Below are 20,247 nucleotides of genomic sequence, written 5' to 3'. Positions count from 1 at the left end.
GCGCCTGCGCAGGAAGTCGAGGCTCAGCGTGCGGGTGGGGTGCCCCTGGCGGGCAGGCACAGGAACAAGGTCGGAGGGCAGAGTCCGCGGAAGCGGCTCGGAGGCCAGGACGGCTGCCGACGTCTGGGTTGGCGAGGAGCCCTGGGGACCCGGCCCGGCCGGGTGCTCCCAGCCTCATCCAACGCGATCCTCACAGGAGATGACCCCCAACGAGGTGCCTGCACCTACGTTCGGGGCGAGCCGGCAGGTGTGTGGGAGAGCGAGGCCTATGCTTGGTGTGTGCGGCCCACCGATCTCCTCGCGGGTGGAAGGTGGAGGGCAAAGGCCTCCCTTCCAGAAAAACCCAGAGATTAATTGACAGAAAATCTGTTTGTAAAGACTTTGGCTTCTAAGCCATGATCCGAGCTAGATGAAGCTTATATTTAAAAAAATTAAAAAAAAAAAAAGGAATGTTAAAACTTGGATGTTGTGCCAGAACATTGATATTAGGATCTTTAAGATCCTTCAAATTGCTTAGTAAATACAGTATAGTAAATTGAATGCATTTGTGGGACCAGCCAGACCACTAAGGGCACAAAAATCTGTTAAGAGTGGATGCAGGCTTGTTTTCAGAAGATCCTTTTCTGACACATCGAGGTACAAATGATCTCATTATAAGCTAGTTGGCTAGGACACCTACACATTAGGCACCAAACTAGAGTCACTCAAAGTGAAAGGAGGTAAGATTTTAATCATTAAGTTTCTAACACATAGTTGTACTGTTTTTCTTCAGGTTTTCTATCAGAGGTACCACCATAATAATGCTGGTAAGTATGAAAAGATTAATAAAATATTTGTTGACAGAAACTAGCTTTTGCACATACAGCGTTGGTGGCGTTGGTGGTTTTTTTGGAAGCATAGTTGTAAAAATGTCAAGAACTCGGAAGAGTGAGAGATTTTATCCTACTTGCGCGCTAACAACTTAGCCTGCGACAGTTTTGTAGAAGACATAGACCTCTAGAGCAAATGAATTACTTACAGCGGTGGCAGTAGCCAGAATATTAGCACTGTTGCCCCACTTGCCACAGGGTGATGCAAAGAGGCAGGAGTCGCCTGCACTTGGAGTGTGTTGCATTACAGGACTGGAACCCTGAGCTTAGGGAACCATAATGTTTATTATAGTGAACATTAAGCATGCCTTTCAAGGCTGTTCAGTATATATACATTTTTGACAGCACAGCCCAGAGCATAGAGTGCTGAATGCCTTGCTTGTAAGGCATCTAGAAACAGTAGAGACCCATAGAGAATTGCCTCCCAACAAAAATTCTCTCGAATTTTAACTCAATAAGTTATAGAAAGTATTGAATCATATAAAATTTAGTGTCAGTAATTTGCCTGTTTGACATGATAGTCTGATATCATTTGACATCCTACACCTGGTTCAACTAACTCATGGATATTTACAGCTAAGTCTATCTAGAGTTAGTTACTTATCTGCTGACCTCCACTCTTCTGTTGTTGTTGTTATGAAATTAAGGTATTATTTGCACTCTGATCTGAAACAGTTTAAATTATTCTGGGGAAAAAATTATTACAAAACCAGTGTAGAAAAAGAATGCACTGAAGTTGAGGCAGCCATGATCTTACCATTGTACACATAGGCTTTTTTAACTTTTTTAAACAAAAATGGGACTATACTACTGTATACACTGTTTAGTGACTTGTTTAATTTGAACTGAACATCTTAGCTTTTACTGGCTAAATAAATACTCCATTATCTGGCCATCATATCTTATTTAAACAGTCCCCAATTCTCAGATATCTATGTAGTTTCCAGTTTTCATTATTGTTAAAGACACATAGGCTATTGTTAATCACTGGAAACATTGCAGATATACCAAATATATCCTGTTCATGCTTTTGGAGAGAATAATCAATAACTGCCTTTGGAATTTTAACAAATTGTATTCAAAATAGATTCATATTCTTTTTTTTTTTAATTTTTTAATGTTTATTATTATTTTTTTAAATTTTGTTTTTAACATTTATTTATTTTTTTTGAGACAGAGAGAGACAGAGCATGGATGGGGGAGGGGCAGAGAGAGAGGGAGACACAGAATCGGAAGCAGGCTCCAGGCTCTGAGCCATCAGCCCAGAGCCTGACGCAGGGCTCGAACTCAAGGACCGCGAGATCGTGACCTGAGCCGAAGTCGGACGCTCAACCGACTGAGCCACCCAGGCGCCCCATAATGTTTATTATTTTTGAGAGACAGACAGACAGAACACAAGTGGGGAGGGGCAGAGAGAGAGGGAGACACAGAATCTGAAGCAGGCTCCAGGGCTCGAATCCACGAACCTTGAGATCATGACCTGAATGAAGTCAGATGCTTAACTGACTGAACCACCCAGGAGCCCCAAAATAGATTCACATTCTTAAAACTAAATTTTGGTGCACATCCTTAAGTTTTGGAGACATTTCTATTAAAGTATAGCAGTAATCTTTGAAAGTTTATTGACAACAGAATGTGGTACTTGTCTATTATTTAACAAGTAAAAAGAAATGATGAAATCTGGAAATCTCAGCATAATCAGCCTAACAATTGTGTTTATATCCACTGGATAAAAATCTATATTCACATAACATTTCCTGTTTTATATTTAAGGTTTTTGTTTAATCAAAATTTTGTTTCTCCTATTTCTAATAGGTGACTTTCTGATATAAGAGAAAACAGCATAGTTAGAAAACATAAATTTAAAAATACCTTAAATACTTTTATTAATTTCAGGAGTTAAGAAGTCTCTGTTTTTTGCTCCAAACTAGAAGACTTTGTTCCCTGCATATAGAGTAGGGGTACTGTTGGTTAGAAACTGGCTGGTGTTTAAAACTGAAGATTGTCATGACTATTTAACCTAAGCTTTATTCTGAACTAAAATTAATTGTCTTGGAAATACTAAGTCAAGTAAGTATTTTTAATAAAAGTTTATGTTGAGTAGTGACAAGAAACTAATAGAGGGGCTCCTGGATGGCTCAGTCAGTTAAGTGTCTGACTTTAGCTCAGGTCATGATCTCACAGTTCATGGGTTCAAGCCCTGTGTCAGGCCCTGCACTGACAGTGCAAACCCTGCTTAGGATTCTGTCTCTCCCTCTCTCTGCCCCTCCCTGACTTGTGCTTTCTCTTTCTCTCAGAATAAATAAATAAACTTTAAAAAAAAAAAAAAACTAATAGAAAAAGATCTGAAATTAAGAAAAGTACACCTTCAGGTAGAAATTAATAGTCAACAGCAGAACTATCTTAACTTCAAGTTTATGATATATCTTATTACTTTGAGGTTAATAGTTCAGGAATTTAGGTTACTTGTGGCTGATTAAATCTAGGCTTGAGACAGTTTTCAACCAATGAGTTACATTTGAATATTTTTTTTTTTTTTTTTTACATTTTTTTTATTTATTTTTGGGACAGAGAGAGACATAGCATGAACGGGGGAGGGGCAGAGAGAGAGGGAGACACAGAATCGGAAACAGGCTCCAGGCTCTGAGCCATCAGCCCAGAGCCTGACGCGGGGCTCGAACTCACGGACAGCGAGATCGTGACCTGGCTGAAGTCGGACGCTTAACCGACTGCGCCACCCAGGCGCCCCAACATTTGAATATTTTTAAAAATTATAAACTCAGAATGCTTGAAAAGCATGTTTAATTTAAAGTGTGCCTGGGGGCGCCTGGGTGGCGCAGTCGGTTAAGCGTCCGACTTCAGCCAGGTCACGATCTCGCGGTCCGTGAGTTCGAGCCCCGCGTCGGGCTCTGGGCTGATGGCTCGGAGCCTGGAGCCTGTTTCCGATTCTGTGTCTCCCTCTCTCTCTGCCCCTCCCCCGTTCATGCTCTGTCTCTGTCTGTCCCAAAAATAAATAAAAAACATTAAAAAAAATTAAAAAATAAAAAAAAAATAAAGTGTGCCTGGAGTGTAGTACTAATGTGTTTGTCCACTCTGCCTTATTGCTGTTTATTATGTTGTTTCTGTGAGAGAGTGAATTCTGCACTTTAATCCCTGGCAGCCAATCAGAGATACCTGGATTAGATATTTAGAGATACAAGGATCCAGAGTATCAGAATATTATATACTGTCTAAATTTAAACACAACAGGAGATACCTTTCTAGGTTAGTTGTTCTCCAGATATCCTAAATTGAGAGACAGAATACTTACTCCTGTTTGAGCCAACAAGCTCTATTCTCAATTTTACCTACTAGATATCTATTGTTATAAGCCAGAGAATATATGTGGTTCAATGCCATGTTTTCCATTAAAAAAAGATTTTTTTTTTTAAGTTTTTATTTATTTTGAGAGAGAGAGCAAGCAGGGTAGGGGCAGAGAGGGAAGGGAGAGAGACAATCCCAAGCAGGCTCCACACTGCCAGCACAGAGCCTGATGGCGGGGCTCAAACTCACCAATCATAAAATCATGACCTGAGCCTAAATCAAGAATTGGACACTTAACTGACCGAGCCACTCAGGTGCCCGCATGTTTTCCGTTTTTAATTTATCTCTTCTTTTTCTTATTGCTGGGGTTCTTCACTTTTCTTTTTAGGATTTCTTTTTTTTTTTTTTTTTTTAACTTTTTAAATTTTTACTTATTTTTGAGACAGAGAGAGACAGAACAGGGGAGGGTCAGAGAGAGAGGGAGACACAGAATCTGAAGCAGGCTCCAGGCTCCGAGCTGTCAGCACAGAGCCCGACATGGGGCTCGAACTCACAAACCTTGAGATCGTGACCTGAGCCAAAGTCAGACGCTTAACCGACTGAGCCACCCAGGTGCCCCTCTTTTTAGGATTTCTTGTTAAAACCTCAGAATGGTCACAGATGTGGTATTAGGGTTAGTGTGTACTTTGAGACTAATGAATGTTTTCATGTAATTAAGCATCTTTTTGTCAAAATGATCTATCTAGTATTTATTTTTAAACTGATTGATAAGAAGGGTCCTTGGCTGGCTCCATCAGAGGAGCATGTGACTCTTGATCTTGGGGTCATGAGGTTGAGCCCCATGTTGGATGTAGAGATTACAAAAAAATAATCTGAAAAATTAAATTTGAAAAATTAAAAAACAGTGGGACCTGGGTGGCTCAGTCGGTTAAGTGTCCGACTTTGGTCAGGTCATGATCTTACAGTCAGTGATTTTGAGTCCCCCACTCACACTCTGTCTCTTTCTCTCTCAAAAATTAATGAACATTAAAAATTTTTTTTTAAAGAATTTTTTAAATGTTTATTAATTTTTGAGAGAGAGAGAGAGAGACAGAGTGTAAGCAGGAGAGGGGCAGAGAGAGACAGGCAGAGAGAGAGGGAGACACCAAATCTGAAGCAGGCTCCAGGCTCCGAGCTGTCAGCACAGAGCCCCCTGTGGGGCTCGAACTCATGACCTGTGAGATCATGACCCAAGCCAAAGTCGCCCAACCGACTGAGCCACCCATGTGCCGCAACATTAAAAAAATTCTTTAAAAAATATTTAAAATTTGTAAAAATAAACTGATTATTTTTACATTAGAGTATGATACTTTGAGCATGAACTAGAGTGTCAAGCAGACCTGAGTCCAAATTCTAGCTCTTCCACTTAACTAATACTTAACCAACTTAACTAACACTTAAGCTTCAGTTTATATGTCTCTAAGATGAGGTTAATTTCTACTTAATAGGGTGATGAAATTAAGTGAGAGGATGAAATTGTGAAGTTCTTAGTCCAGGGCCTGGTGTATTGTGGTATCTTTAAAAATATTAGTTACACTGAAAAATTTGTTGTTGTTGTTGTTTACACTGATTGTAGCTTCTCTTGGGTATTCTTTATTACTGTCTTTTTTACATAATTTTTATACATACTGTCTGTTGACCAGTTTAGTTTTTCCTTTTCTCTTGAGATTTATAATTAATGACCTTCAGTGTCATTTAATGAAAACAGAGAATTAAGTAATTGTCATATCATAAGCAATGTGATTTTTCACATATACCCAGATTATTTGGTACTCTGGAACTAAACTATCTAAAGACAGTATAAATAAATGTGAAAATTGTTAACAAAAGTTACTTCTAGTCTGGAAGAATGGAATTGACTCCCAAGTTTAAGTAATTTGTTTAGAATTCAAGTACAGCATCAAGCAACCATTTAGTTATAACACTGGCATTGATGACTTCAAGCTAAATACGGTTTTTAGGAAAATTATTCACATTTTTGCAAGATTTCATAGTAAGTTAAATTTGGTCAGAATTTTTGTCAGTATACAGAGAATTTATATTATACATGACGTGTTAATATGAGGATTACTGTAAATATTTCAGACTGATTTGTGATTGATAACTTAAAGACAATAAGAGTGATTAGCCTACTTATTTTCTGTCTTAAAATTTTTCTAAATTAACTGTAAGAGAGTAATTATTTCATTATTCCTCTCATTGGCTTACTCTGTAGTTTAATTCTGAGTGCTCAAAGAAGCATCCCCACAGAAACACAATAATACTGTGAGTATCCTTTTAGATAATCTGTTTCCATTTACCTAAAATACATATGAACTTTACTTCTTAGGGAAAAGTGCTTAAATGATGGTCTTAAAATGCGTAATCATTTTAACTTGTTTATTAGAACCTGTGTTTTAGCAGATTAACAGTAATGTTTGTTAATAGCTAAATATGTAAATAGTATGTTTAAGAAATAATATTTCTTCTTTTTCAGGATAACCCAAATTTGCTTTTGGAACCATGAAAATTTTGCTCGTTTTTGACTTTGACAATACAATCATAGATGATAATAGTGACACCTGGATTGTACAGTGTGCTCCAGAGAAAAAGCTTCCTATTGAACTACAAGATTCTTATGAAAAAGGATTTTGGACAGAATTTATGGGCAGAGTCTTTAAGTATTTGGGAGATGAAGGTGTAAGAGAAGATGAAATGAAAAGAACAGTGACATCAATGCCGTTCACTCTGGGGATGGTGGAACTTTTGAACTTTATAAGGAAGAACAAGGATAAGTTTGACTGCATCATTATTTCAGATTCAAATTCAGTCTTCATAGATTGGGTTTTAGAAGCTACCAGTTTTCATGATGTATTTGATAAAGTGTTTACAAATCCAGCAGCTTTTGATAGCAATGGTCATCTCACTGTGGAAAATTACCATGCTCATTCTTGCAGTAGGTGCCCAAAAAATCTTTGCAAAAACGTAGTTTTGGTAGAATTTGTAGATAAACAGTCACAGCAGGGAGTGAATTATACACGAATTGTTTATATAGGTGATGGTGGAAATGATGTCTGTCCAGTAACTTTTTTAAAGAAGAGTGATGTTGCCATGCCACGGAAAGGATATACTTTACAGAAAACTCTTTCCAGGATGTCTCAAAATCTTGAACCCATGGAATCTTCTGTTGTAGTTTGGTCTTCAGGTGTTGAAATAATTTCTCACTTACAATTTCTAATAAAGGAGTAATATGCCAACAACTGAAATGTGTATCAGTTAAGGTTGGGTACAGGAGCATAAAACTAAAACCTCAAATACCAGTGGCTTTAAAAGATTGTTTTTCCCTCTCACTTAAAAAAATTTCAGAGGTAAGTATCACAAGGCTGCTGTGGTGCTCTACCAACCTCAGCATTTGGCTCCTATCTCATGTTTCAAGATTGCTGTTCGAGCTCTGTCCCTTGCGTCAACACTGTAGCCAGCAAGAAGGAGGGCAGTGAGTGAGAAGTTTGTACCCTTACTTTTCTTTGGCCGGAACTTAGTCACAGTGCTCCAGCCTAACTGCGAGAAAGGATGACAAATGTAACTTTTATTCCGGATGACCATGTGCCTGGGGAAAATTGGGGAAAAGAGAAGTACAGAATTGAGGTAGGTGTAATTGGTGTCTCTACTACTGATGGTTGATAGGTAGATTGTATTTTTAAATTTATTTCCAGAGGGAGTAGTCATATATTTTACTTTATTAGATACTTACTTCAAAAGCATGTCCAGTAGTTACAGAACTTAAAAATAAGCCTGATACCTTATTCCTATAAGGATAAAAGGCTCCTGGGGCGCCTGGGTGGCTCAGTCAGTTGAGCATCCGACTTCAGCTCAGGCCACGATCTCACGGTTTGTGAGTCAAGCCCCACATCAGGCTCTGTGCTGACAGCTCAGAGCCTGGAGCCTGCTTCCAATTCTGTGTCTTCCTCTGTCCCTCTCCCCGCATGCTCTGTCTCTTTCTTTCAAAAATAAATAAACGTTAAAAAAAATAATAAAAGGCCCCCAAATGTATATAATGTCTTACTCCCAATTCAGTATTTTAAAGATAGGGATGCAGTATCTGTTGCCCAAGTTTTCATCAATCTCAGATTTTCTTTTGAAATGAAATAAATTGGGGTGCCTGGGTGGCTTGGTCGGTTAAGCGTCCGACTTCGGCTCAGATCATGATCTCACGGTCTGTGAGTTTGAGCCCCGCGTCGGGCTCTGTGCTGAAAGCTCAGAGCCTGGAGCCTGTTTTAGATTCTGTGTCTCCCTCTCTCTCTGCCCCTCCCCTGTTCACGCTCTGTCTCTCTCTGTCTCAAAAATAAATAAACGTTAAAAAAATTTAAAAAAATGAAATAAATTAACGTTCTTCATATATTTTAAATTTATATCAGCATCACAGACTATAACTCCAGTATGCTGGTTTGGTCACTATGTTATTTCTATTTAGCAATTCAGTCTTTGTAGAGAGAGGCATGGGTAGTAGGCAGAGAGAAAGAGAGAGAGAGAGAATCCCAAGCAGCCTCCACTGTCAGCGCAGAACCTGATGCTGGGCTTGATCTCAAGACTATGAGATCATGACCTGAGCTGAAATCAAGAGTCAGACGCTTAACTGACTGAGCCACCCAGACACCCTGTCATTTTTGTTTTTTAATTGAAGTTAACTTGATACTGTGTTGCATTAGTTTCAAGTGTACAACATAGTGGACAAGTTTATATGTCACATATTTATAAATCAGGCTGTGCTCACCACAAGTGTAACTCCCAACTGTCCCCATGCAAGGCTTTTACAATACTGTTGACTATATTCCCTATACTGAGTATAGGGAATATATATATATTCCCTTGTGACTCATCCTTGTGACTTACTCATTCCGTAACTAGAAGCCTATATCTCCCACTCCTCTTCATCCATTTTCCCTTCCCCACCATGCCCCCATGGCAACCATGAGTTTGTTCTCTATATTTATGGGATATTAAAGGGTCTGTTTCTGCTTTGTTTTATTTTTCAAATTCCACATGTAAGTGAAATCATATGGTATATGTCTTTCTTTATCTGACTTATTTCACTTAGCATAATACCCTCTAGGTCCATCCATGTTGTTGCAAATGGTAAGCTCTCATTCTCTTTTTTATGGCTGAGTGATATTACAGTATGTGTACACATCACATCTTTTTTTTTTAATGTTTATTATTTATTTTTGAGAGAGAAACAGAGTGCAAGCAGGGCAGAGGCAGAGAGAGAGGGAGACACAGAATCCAAAGCAGGCTCCAGGCTCTGAGCTGTCAGCACAGAGCCCAACACGGGGCTTGAACCCATGAACCATGATGAGATCATGACCTGAGCCAAAGTCGGACACTTATCTGACTGAGCCACCCAGGTGCCCCAATGTCTTCTTTGTCCATTCATCTGTTGGTGGATACTTAGGTTGCTTCCGTATCTTGGCTATTATAAATAATGCTTCAATAAACATAGGGGTGCATATATCTTTTCAAATAATGTTATTGTTTTCTTTGGGTAAATACCCAGTAAGTGGAATGAATTACTGGATCATATAGTATTTATATTTTTCTTTTTAAAATAAACCTCCATACTGTTTTCCATGGTGGCTGTACCAGTTTCTATTCCCACCAGCAGTGCATGTGTGTTCCTTTTTCCCCACATCCTCACCAACACTTATTATTTCATGTCTTTCTGTTACTAGCCATTCTGACAGGTGTAAGGTGGTATTTGCTTATAGTTTTGATTTGCATTTCCCTGATGTTTAGTGATGTTCAGCATCTTTTCATGTGTCTCTTAGCCATCTGTATGTCTTCTTTGGAAAAATGTCTCTTCAGGTCCTCTACCCATTTTTTTTCTGCCCATTTTTTAAAAATTAGATTGTTTCTTTGGTGTTGAATCGTGTAAGTTATTTATATATGTTGGAAATTAACCCTTATTAGATATATCATTTGCAAGTATCTTCTCCCATTCAGTAGGTTGCCTTTTTGTTTTGTTGATGGTTCTCTTTGCTGTGCAAAAGCTTTTTATTTCTGTGTAGTCCTAGTAGTTTATTTTAGCTTTTGTTTCCTTTGCCTGAGGAGATATATCCAGAAAAATGTTGTGAAGGCCTATGTCAAAGCAATTCCTGCCTGAGCTTTCTTCTAGGAGTTTTATGGTTTCAAGTCTCACATTTAGGTCTTTAATCCATTTTGAATTTTTTTTGTGTGTGTATGGTATAAAAAAGTGGTCTGGTGTATTATTTTGCATGTAGCTGCCCAATTTTCCTAGCACCATTTATTAAAGAGACTATGGTGTTTTCTCCATTGTATAATTTTTGCTCTTTTATTGAAGATTAATTGGGGACATAATTCTATGTTTATTTCTGGACTCTATTCTGTTCCACTGATCTATATGTCTGTTTTTGTACCAGTACCATTTGATTATTATAGTTTTGTGGTAGATCTTGAAATCTGGGATTGTGATACTTCCAGCTTTGTTCTTTCTCAAGATTAGCAATGCAGACTTGAGTGATACAATATATAACAGTATGAATACTCAGCATTTATGAGACTTTCATATGAGGATATTAGCAAAACATCAACTGCACTGAAAGTTTTGTAATTCTATGCTGATTTCTAGGCTCTCATGTCTTAGGCATAAATTTCCATTATGTAATAATAGCAAAATTGTCTTTTCATTATGGAGGGCACCAGAAATAGAGATTTTTCAATATAATTTAATGGGAAAAATTGGTACCATCTATTTTTTTCTAGGTTGAAAAAGTAAATCTTTGCTTTGCTTTAAATTAATAAGTTAGATTATGTCTAAGCACATTTACTTTTAAGTAATTGAGTAAAGAAATGAAATGAGATTATCTAGGATATTTAGAGCTCCCAGGGGCTTGGCAGAAGCAAATCTAAATTCCCTCAAAAGGAAATTAATATCCTAAATATGGTACATAGACTCTAAGGTGGCCTCCCATGATCCCTGTATCCCAGTAGTCCGTGTGTGTGTGTGTGTGTGTGTGTGTGTGTGTGTGTGTGTCTTTGTCTGTGGAGGAGGTGATCTATGATTTGCTTCTAATCAGTGGAATACCACAAAAATGATGCAATGTGCGTGATAATGTGGCATGATGGTATTATATCAGATTGTGATGCCCATCTTGTTAAGAAATTCTCCCCTTTGATTTTATTTATTTTTGGGACAGAGAGAGACAGAGCATGAACGGGGGAGGGGCAGAGAGAGAGGGAGACACAGAATTGGAAACAGGCTCCAGGCTCCGAGCTGTCAGCACAGAGCCCGACGCGGGGCTCGAACTCACGGACCGCAAGATCGTGACCTGGCTGAAGTCGGCCGCTTAACCGACTGCGCCACCCAGGCGCCCCTCTCCCCTTTGATTTTAAAGAAGGAAGCTACCATGTTGTGAACAGGACATCAGAGAGGGCCACCTGGCAAGCAATTGAAGGTCGCCTCTAGCCAAGAGCAAGAAGTAAGCCCCTGGTCCAGTAGTCTGCAGGGAACTGCATGATGCAGTTATGTGAGCTTGGAAGTGGATCCTTTCCTAGTGGAACCTCAGCTGAGATCACAGCTCAGGGTGACACCTTGATTTGGTTTTGTGAGACCCTGGAACAGAGCATTTTGTGGAGCTGTTTGGACTCATGACCCATAGAACGTATGAGATAATAAATATATTTTATTTAAGATGTTAAATTTGTGGTAATACTGTTATGCGGTCATAGAAAATTAACGCAGTAGGCCTCAAAATAAATCTGTAAATAGTTTTGCAAGTACCTTGTGGGGTTTACAATGAAAAGTAGCCATACCAAAAGACAAGAACAAACACCAGCAGAAGCTTCCATTTAAACAGATCTGCAGGACCTCTAGATGTTAGCATGTTCACACACAAACTATAGAGTGTTTTGGCAAAGAATTAAAAATTACACAATATGGAAATACTAGAACTGAAAATTACTATGACTGAAGTTAGAGTCTTGGTGGATGAATTGACAACAGAACAGGCATATCTGAAGAGAGAATTAATGAGCAAGCACAAGTTAGAAGAAAATATCCAGAATGGTGCAGAGAGAGACAAAACCATGAAAATACAGAAGAGAAGTTAAGAGATATGGAAGATAAATAAGGTCTAACCTAGGAAATTGGTGTCCTAGAAAGAGAGGAGAAAGAAAATGAAATATGCAGTATTTTAAGAGATAATGATGGAGAACTTAAAAAAATTTTTGAAAAGATAATGATGGAGAACTTTACAAAGTTGATAAGCAACATCAAATTAAATTAAAAAGTATTTATGAACCCCAAACAGGATAAATAAAAGGAAAAACCACATGGAATCACATTGTAAAACTACTGACAATCAAAGATGGAAAAAGCATAAAATGATCAGAGAAAAAAATTGACATTGAAAGGAGCAACAATCAAACTAATAGCTGGCATTATTTCTTTCTTAAATGTTTGATACAACTCAAAATCGAAGCCATCCAGGCCTGGAGTTTTCTTTCTTGGCAGTTTTTTGACTACTAATCCAGTTTCTTTAATAGATAGAGGACTATTCAGCTTATATAGTTTTTCTTGAGTAAACTTTGGTAGTTTGTTGACTATATCTATTGCTTCATAGCAAATTACCTCAAAATTTAACAGCTTAAAAATAAGCATTATCTCAGTTTCTCTGGGTCAGGAATTCAGGAGCACTCAACTGGGTTGTTGAGTATCTTTAATGGGTCAAGATGTTGGCTAAGGTTGTAGTCAGGGAAGTTGGACTAAGGCTGTAGGATCTGCTTGCAAGGTGGCTTTTGGCAGGAGGCTGCAGTTCCTCGTTGCTTGTTATCAGGAAGTCTCAATTTATTACTGGTTGCTGGCAAAAGGCCTCAATTTCCAACCACTTGGGCCTTTCCAAAGAGCTGCTTGAGTGTCCTAAAGACATGGTTTCCTGCCGAGTGAGTGACCCAAGAGAGAGGGCAGAGAGGAAACCACAATGCCTTTTTTGACCTAGTCTGAAAAATCAAACACCATCACTTCTACCTTATTCTATGTATTAAAACAAAACACTAAGTTAAGCGCACACTCAAAGGGAGGGGGATCAGACTCCACCTTTGAAGGGGGAGTTAAAGAATGTTCGATATACTTTAAAACCACCATAATGTCTCTCAATGACTTTGTCTATTTCATGTAAGTTGTGAAATTTAGGAACATACAGTATTTCATAATATTCCGTTATTGGCCCTTTAGAACACATGTGTATCTACTGTCTAGATTTTACCATTAACCTTTTACTCGGCTTGTTTTATCACATATCCATCCCTCTATCTAGCCATCTTTTTTTTTATTTTGCCTTTTTAACATAAACACTGTTCTTCCCCCTTTGATTTTTTGTTCCCCATTGTATCAAACCTGTGCTATCTGGATCTGATTGGAACTCAAACTATACTCACTAGATGCCAGTGGCATCTCTCCCAACAACTTGTGATACCCAAAATGTCTCTAAACATTGCCAAATATCTCCTGAGGAATTAAATAATTCTTGTTAGAGAACTACTTACTTTATGCTTAAAAGGCAGTATCTTTTATTTGTGGAGCAAGTGAGGTTATAGCAATTGTACATACTAAATATTGTTACTCTTTTATTTATTTTTGTAATTTTTTAAAATTTTTATTTGTTTTGAGAGAGCGTAGGGGAGGTGCAGAGAGAGAGAGAGAGACAGGGAAGGGAGACAGAGAATCTGAAGCAGGCTCTGAGCTGTCAGCCTAGAACCTGACACAGGGCTTGAACTGTGAGATCATGACCTGAGCTGAAGTTGGACACTTAACCAACTAAGCCATCCAGGCTCCCCAGAAACAAAATATTAATATAAGTATTTCCTAACACAGAAATTCTTAGAAATGCCCAATGTTTATGGAAAATGTTACTTGGTAAAAAAAATTAGTTTGTCTTATGTATTTAAATAAGATTTCATTTGTGTATCTAAAAAACTAGTAAATAATATTTATAATTAAACTAAATATTATTTACCTCATAAGATTTTTATAATCAGTGCAAAATGGAAAACTTGCTCATTCACATATTTTTCTACCACTCTAGTCATTTTCCGGATTGTGTTACATACCAAAACCACAATGCATTTCACAACCTGGTCCAAACAATATTTTATTATCCTCAGTTCAATATGAAAGATATTCTTTCAGATATCCATGAACAACTTAGCCCTCTCACACTTAAATCCAGAAAATGCTATTACACAATTTTGGAGGCTAAAACTACTTCATTCAACAAAAATTATTTTGGCACTTACTGTGTGCAAACAAAAACCTGTCGAAGTATAGGTTAAATTTCTTACAAAATAAGATACCCTTCCACAAATTTACAATTTGATTGAAAAGGTGGGACATATACATATATAATTCATAATACCAAAGTATGATTCATAAAGCAACTTAATAGCATAAACTAAAAGTACTTAGGTCAAGGAAGAACTAACTGACCATGTATCACTTTGTTTTGCACTCATTGGCTAATTCTGATGTAAGAAAAGCTTTATGAAAGAGGTACCGTGGTCCACACCTTAAAAAATGGAAAGGAGGTGCGCCTGGCTGGCTCAATCTGTAGAGCATGAGACTCTTGATCTTCAGGGTCATGAGTTCGAGCCCCACGTTGGGCACAGAGATTACTTTTTAAAAATCAAACGAGGGCACCCGGGTGGCTCAGTCAGTTAAGCGTCCAACTTCGGCTCAGCTTATGATCTGGTTTGTGAGTTTGAGCCCCACATCTGGCTCTGCGCTGACAGCTCAGAGCCTGGATCCTGCTTCAAATTCTGTGTCTCCTCTCTCTCTCTCTCTCTCTCTGCCTTTCCCCCGCTCATGCTCTCTCTCTCTCTCAAAAATAAGTAAACATTAAAAAAAATGTAAAAAGTGAAACCTTTCAGACCATGCTGCAGGAGGACAGTGTCTACAGAATAAGTCATTTATGGAATTTCCTAAAGAACTATGGGCCCTTGAGCAAGTTTTTAAACAAAATTCTGGAAGTCTTCCCTTTAATCCATTCATGTTTTCATTTCTACAACAAATATTTATTGAGCACGTGTTACATGCAGACATTGTTCTAGGATTACAGAAACGAACTGGAGATATAACTATGAACAAAACAGGCCAAAATCAGTGCTTTTCTGGAGCTTATATACTAGTGGGAGAAATCACACAATAATCTGATAAATAAGCAAGTAAATATATAGTATACGGTAATAGGTACTATGGATTAAAATAAAGCAGATAAGGGGAATAAGGAATAGCACGTGGAATAGGGAGACAATTTTAAATAGGTTGGTAGAAGAAGGCCTCACTGGGAAGTTGATATTTGAGTAAAAACCTGATGGAAGTGAGCAAGCAGGTCACATGGTGGTAACTGGGAAAATCAGTTATAGGCAAAAGAAATAGCTACTAGTGAGGCCCTGAAGCAATGCTGTTCCTAGTGAAGGCAGAAGGTACAGCTGGGCATGGGGGTCCAGGAGGCCGGTATAAGTAATTAGGCTTTTACTAAATGAGACAGAGAGTCTTTGGAGAGCTTTAATCTCTGATTTACGTAAGAGTATCAGTCTGTCTTGGTTTACTTGAGCCAATACTCTTACTTTTTTTTTTTTTCCTTTGGTTATAAGAATTGGGTTTCTGTTGCTTGTAATTGAAAATTTTTCTCGTTTATTTTTCTGTCTTGTCTTAATTGTATCTGGCATTTAGCTTTAACTGTGGCACCCAAAAACATATTCCCAGTAAGCTGCTATCTTGTAAGTGACCCTCTCCCACACAGTAGTAGACTAATTCCTGTTTTGAAGCGAGACCAGTGGTCTTTCATAAGTTTTTTGCACAAGTACCCCCCAAACAACTGAAAACTTCCACATTTTCAGATTGATATTCTGATTTCAGATTGAAAAGTTTTCATCATAAGCTTAAATATTTGCCAAGGTTGTCATTTCTAACATATTGTAAAGAATGACTTTTTTTTTTAATTTTTTTTTAAATTTTTTATTTTTGAGACAGGGAGAGACAGAGCATGAACAGGGGAGGGTCAGAGAGAGGGAGACACAGAATCTGAAACAGGCTCCAGGCTCTGAGCTGTCAGCACAGAGCCCGCCGCGGGGCTCGAACTCACAGACTGTGAGATCATGACCTGAGCCGAACTCAGACGCTTAACCGACTGAGCCACCCAGGCACCCAAGAATGACTTAAAAAAAAAAAAAAGATTTTATTTTTATGTAATCTCTACAACCAACATGGGGCTCAGATCCACAACCCCGAGATCAAGTCACATGCTGTACCTACTAAGTCAGCCAGGCTCCCCAAGAATGACTTTTTAATAGGTGGTTACATAACTTTTAAATCTATTTAATAAAAACTGCCTATATTAATTTGAAATTTGCCATCATTCATTTAAAAATACATAAACAGAGGCCCCTGGGAGGCTCAAGTCGATTAAGAGTCTGACTTCAGCTCAGGTCATGATCTCATGGTTCATTGGTTTGAGTCCCACATTGGGCTCTGTGCTGATAGCTCAGAGCCTGGAGCCTGCCTCGGATTCTGTGTCTCCCTCTCTCTCTGCCCCTCCCCAACTCACGCTCTGTCTCTGTCTCTCAAAAATAAATAAACATTAAAACATTTTTTTAATTTAAAAATACATAAATAAGTTCTTTAACAGTGAAAATTTGTTTTCTTTTTCTTTTTAAATCTGAGTATAGTTGACACACAATGTTGCGTTAGTTTCAGGTGTACAACATAGTGATTGGACAGGTTTATACAAATGTATACATTAGGCTATGCTCACCACAAATGTAGCTACCATCTGTCACCACACAACCCTATTACAATACCATTGACTGTATTCCCTGTACCTTTTATTCAACAGTGGGAAATTTTTAATCTCATTCTTTTTTTCTTCTTGAGGCCATATTTCTGTTCCACTTTCCCCAGAAAAATATTGTCCTACTGAAAATAAAGGCAGTCCTCATTTTACACAGTGGTGCAGGACCTAACAATGTGCCAGATTACCGGGCAAAGTAATATTAATAATTAGTGGGAAAAATTTTAATTGTGACCTTAAAATATTCTTTTGTAAGAACATTAAAAACTGTTTTACTGTCAGTTACAAATATATAGGAAAATGAAAAACATAGTAAGATCAGTATTTACTTAGTACAGTGCAATTAGAAATATTGAGAATTAAAGTATTTCTTTGTAGAAAATATTTTCTTGAGTAGTTTCAACAGTTCTTGCTTTCTTTTGTCATATAACTTAGAATACAGAGAGACCATCTTTCTATGCCCTAGCGAATTGTCATACTTTTTTCTAAGTTTGGATCAGTTTCCAACATTTTATCCTTTGCCTTGTCAGCATTATGAAGAATCTCCACGAGTTCCTGTAATATGAAGTTTTTTGCCAACATCACTTCTTCTGGGACATCCTCATTCCTTTTGTCAACAACCGCTTTCCTCACTTAAGTCCCTAAGTTTGCCTGCAGCAATTTCCACTGACTGTATATCTAGACTCTCTCGGATGGTGGCAGTGTTAACATACCCTTGGTCAGCTGTTTCTTCTAGTACTTCATTATGTTCTATTCAAATTTCACGTGTGGCATTATCCTTTTCAACTATTTGCTGAGTTTTCATTTTTATTAGCCAATGTCCTCTTTCAGTGATCTATTTTTGTAAAATAATACATTTGTCACTGGCAGATAACGAGGTAAAACAACCACAGGCTTTGCCGTCTGTGTGTCTTTGCTGCTTGAACTGAATAACAGATGCACAGTGACCAATCACCAACGACTTTGAAAGAAGAAATATGATTGGTCACTGATAATGATGCTCATCTGTTATTCATGTAGTGATTTGTAGATTGAGGAGCTGGGGGCGAAATTTGTATTTTGTGCAGTTACAGTTAATATACCATAGTGATTGAAATTTGAACCCTGTTTAGGGGATTGGTGTTATTTAAGCATGATAAGTGAAATTCCTGCATGTCGGGTCCATTCAAATAAAGAATTATCTGTATATTTTTATACTTGAAAATTTTTTTTTATTAATCACCTCTTAAATTTGCAACAAAAACGTACATAAATTAAAATTTAAACTATTTTATGTCCTGGATTCTTAAGTAGAAAAAAATTATGGGCTGTTTAACATTACAATTATTATAATTGATCAAACAACATAAATGTGTTTAAATTAAAAGTAAAAATTTCAAAAATTATTTCAGTCTGATGAATTGGGCTATTTTCTTTTCATTAGACCATATACCATTGGCTAAGTATTGCTTACTGTTGGAATGAGACAGAGTTTAGAATCAATGACATTCTTGTTTTTCATTTCTACAGATAAAATCCCTGAGAAAATGTGTTCACACAGACAAACAGATGGAAATGAGAGGAATTTTATTATAGCAGTGCCACTCATTTTGTGGATTCTTTCCAAGTTATTTGTCAAAAATGCTCTTTGACATTTGCTAAAAACAAGGAATTTGAAAACTTCTGACTTGCAAAAGTAGTTGTTACCCAGTCATTAGAATGTTCACTCTCTTATTTTCCAGGAGGCATACCAAAAAGGCCTTGCCAGATTTATCAGCTTCTGGGCAGCCAGTTACACACCTGTGTTGATTGTGTAGGTACAACTCCTAAGGACACTGTTCACATTGCACTCTACTTGAGGGGAATGAGCTGGAATCGGTCAGTGCACAACTTTCACAGCTGTATGTGGTGGCCTTATAAATTATACCTACTATTTACTTAGCAACTTATTTAATCCAGTATGTAAATGAAGTATGCAAAATTTCCTGTATATATCCATCATTTATACACATTGATAATGATATCACAATTAGCATATCAAACATTTAATGACATAGCAGTATTTAGTGGAAAGATGTACTAATATGGTAAAAACAAATAAAATAGTTATTTTTAGAAACCAAGAGTCTTTTAGAAAGTGAAGTGTGATGTCAAAAGGCATCCAACTCCATGCCAAGCTCAATATCTGCCAAGAGTCATTTATATCTCATCTCCATGGTGGCTCTTTATTTCCTTAAGACTTGAATTCACAGATGGCACATTTGTTTCCTCGAACAGTGTCATTAATTTATTTAATTTATGAATGCTAATTATATGTTTCTGAGTGCATCAGATCTATTAGCATTGCAGTGGTCTCTTTGATAAAGCATGTGGTAAAGAGGAACTGCTCTGGCAGTACCCTACAGGACCTGTTCTTCCCTTGGCAAGTTGAGGCAGTCTAACATATACTAAGATACACTGTGTTTGGCCTTTTTTAAAAATGAGATATAATTGACATGTAACTGACATACACTGTTAAGCAGTAATTCATAACCAATAAATATCAGGCAATGGAAGCAAGAGTTTAGTTGGCCTATACAGCAATCTGAATAACTGCACAAATGACAATACAGTGAATTCTATTATTCAAGAATCATTTATCACATGACATTATGATTCTGGAAGCCCCTACTCCTTGCCTGGGTGGCTCAGTCAGTTGGGTGTCAGACTTTGGCTCCTGTTTTGAACTTGCAATTCATGAGTTTGAGCCCCTTGCAGCTGTACTGACAGCTCAGAGCCTGGAGCCTGCTTCAGATGCTGTGTCTCCCTCACTCTGCCCCTCCCCCCCCTCAAAAATAAATAAACGTTAGAAAATGTAGAAGCCCCTACTCTTAGTTAGGTGGAGTCTGTAATATTTTCTATGCATCAAACTTGACATCATAGCCACAAACTTCAGGACAAATATGGAAAGAATGCCCCCTCTTCAATCAGTCACAATAACACCAAGAATAACATCACTATCAGTTGTGAAGGACAAGCTGTCTATAATTACAATTTACTATAAAGTTCATAATTTTTTGAAGAAATGTTTATAATTATGAATTTCCAAATTAAGGTTTTGATGGAGAATTAAGTGTAAATACCCTTTCATTATAATAGCTTTCATATGTAACATTTTTATGCCACATCCTATGCACTCTCACATTTGTAATTTTATTTTATCCTTCCAATAATGTTAT

The 20,247-nt window shown here is 37.6% G+C and overlaps 1 protein-coding gene across 5 annotated transcripts; it reads left to right on the top strand.

Moving 5' to 3' along the window:
- The first annotated feature begins 12 nt into the window (after nucleotides 1-12).
- On the top strand, nucleotides 13-7,450 carry PHOSPHO2 (phosphatase, orphan 2). Of its 5 annotated transcripts, none has more exons than XM_058714734.1 (4): nucleotides 13-214; nucleotides 773-806; nucleotides 6,427-6,476; nucleotides 6,688-7,450. In XM_058714734.1, the coding sequence occupies exon 4, from the start codon at nucleotides 6,714-6,716 to the stop codon at nucleotides 7,437-7,439; it is 726 nt and encodes a 241-aa protein (XP_058570717.1). In that variant the 5' UTR covers nucleotides 13-214; nucleotides 773-806; nucleotides 6,427-6,476; nucleotides 6,688-6,713; the 3' UTR covers nucleotides 7,440-7,450. The 5 variants fall into 5 exon arrangements, with proteins under 5 accessions (XP_058570717.1, XP_058570699.1, XP_058570709.1 ...); XM_058714716.1 differs by having other exon boundaries at nucleotides 13-247; XM_058714726.1 differs by lacking the exon at nucleotides 6,427-6,476.
- Nucleotides 7,451-20,247: the final 12,797 nt, after the last annotated feature.

Source organism: Neofelis nebulosa, chromosome 2 (assembly GCF_028018385.1).
Source record: "Neofelis nebulosa isolate mNeoNeb1 chromosome 2, mNeoNeb1.pri, whole genome shotgun sequence".
Lineage (NCBI taxonomy): Eukaryota > Metazoa > Chordata > Mammalia > Carnivora > Felidae > Neofelis > Neofelis nebulosa.
This window is presented reverse-complemented; position numbering and strand designations above follow the sequence as displayed.

What these genes read in the sequence shown, in the direction of transcription:
- PHOSPHO2 (XM_058714726.1), top strand. Translation starts at nt 6,714, where the DNA reads ATGAAAATTTTGCTCGTTTTTGACTTTGACAATACAATCATAGATGAT.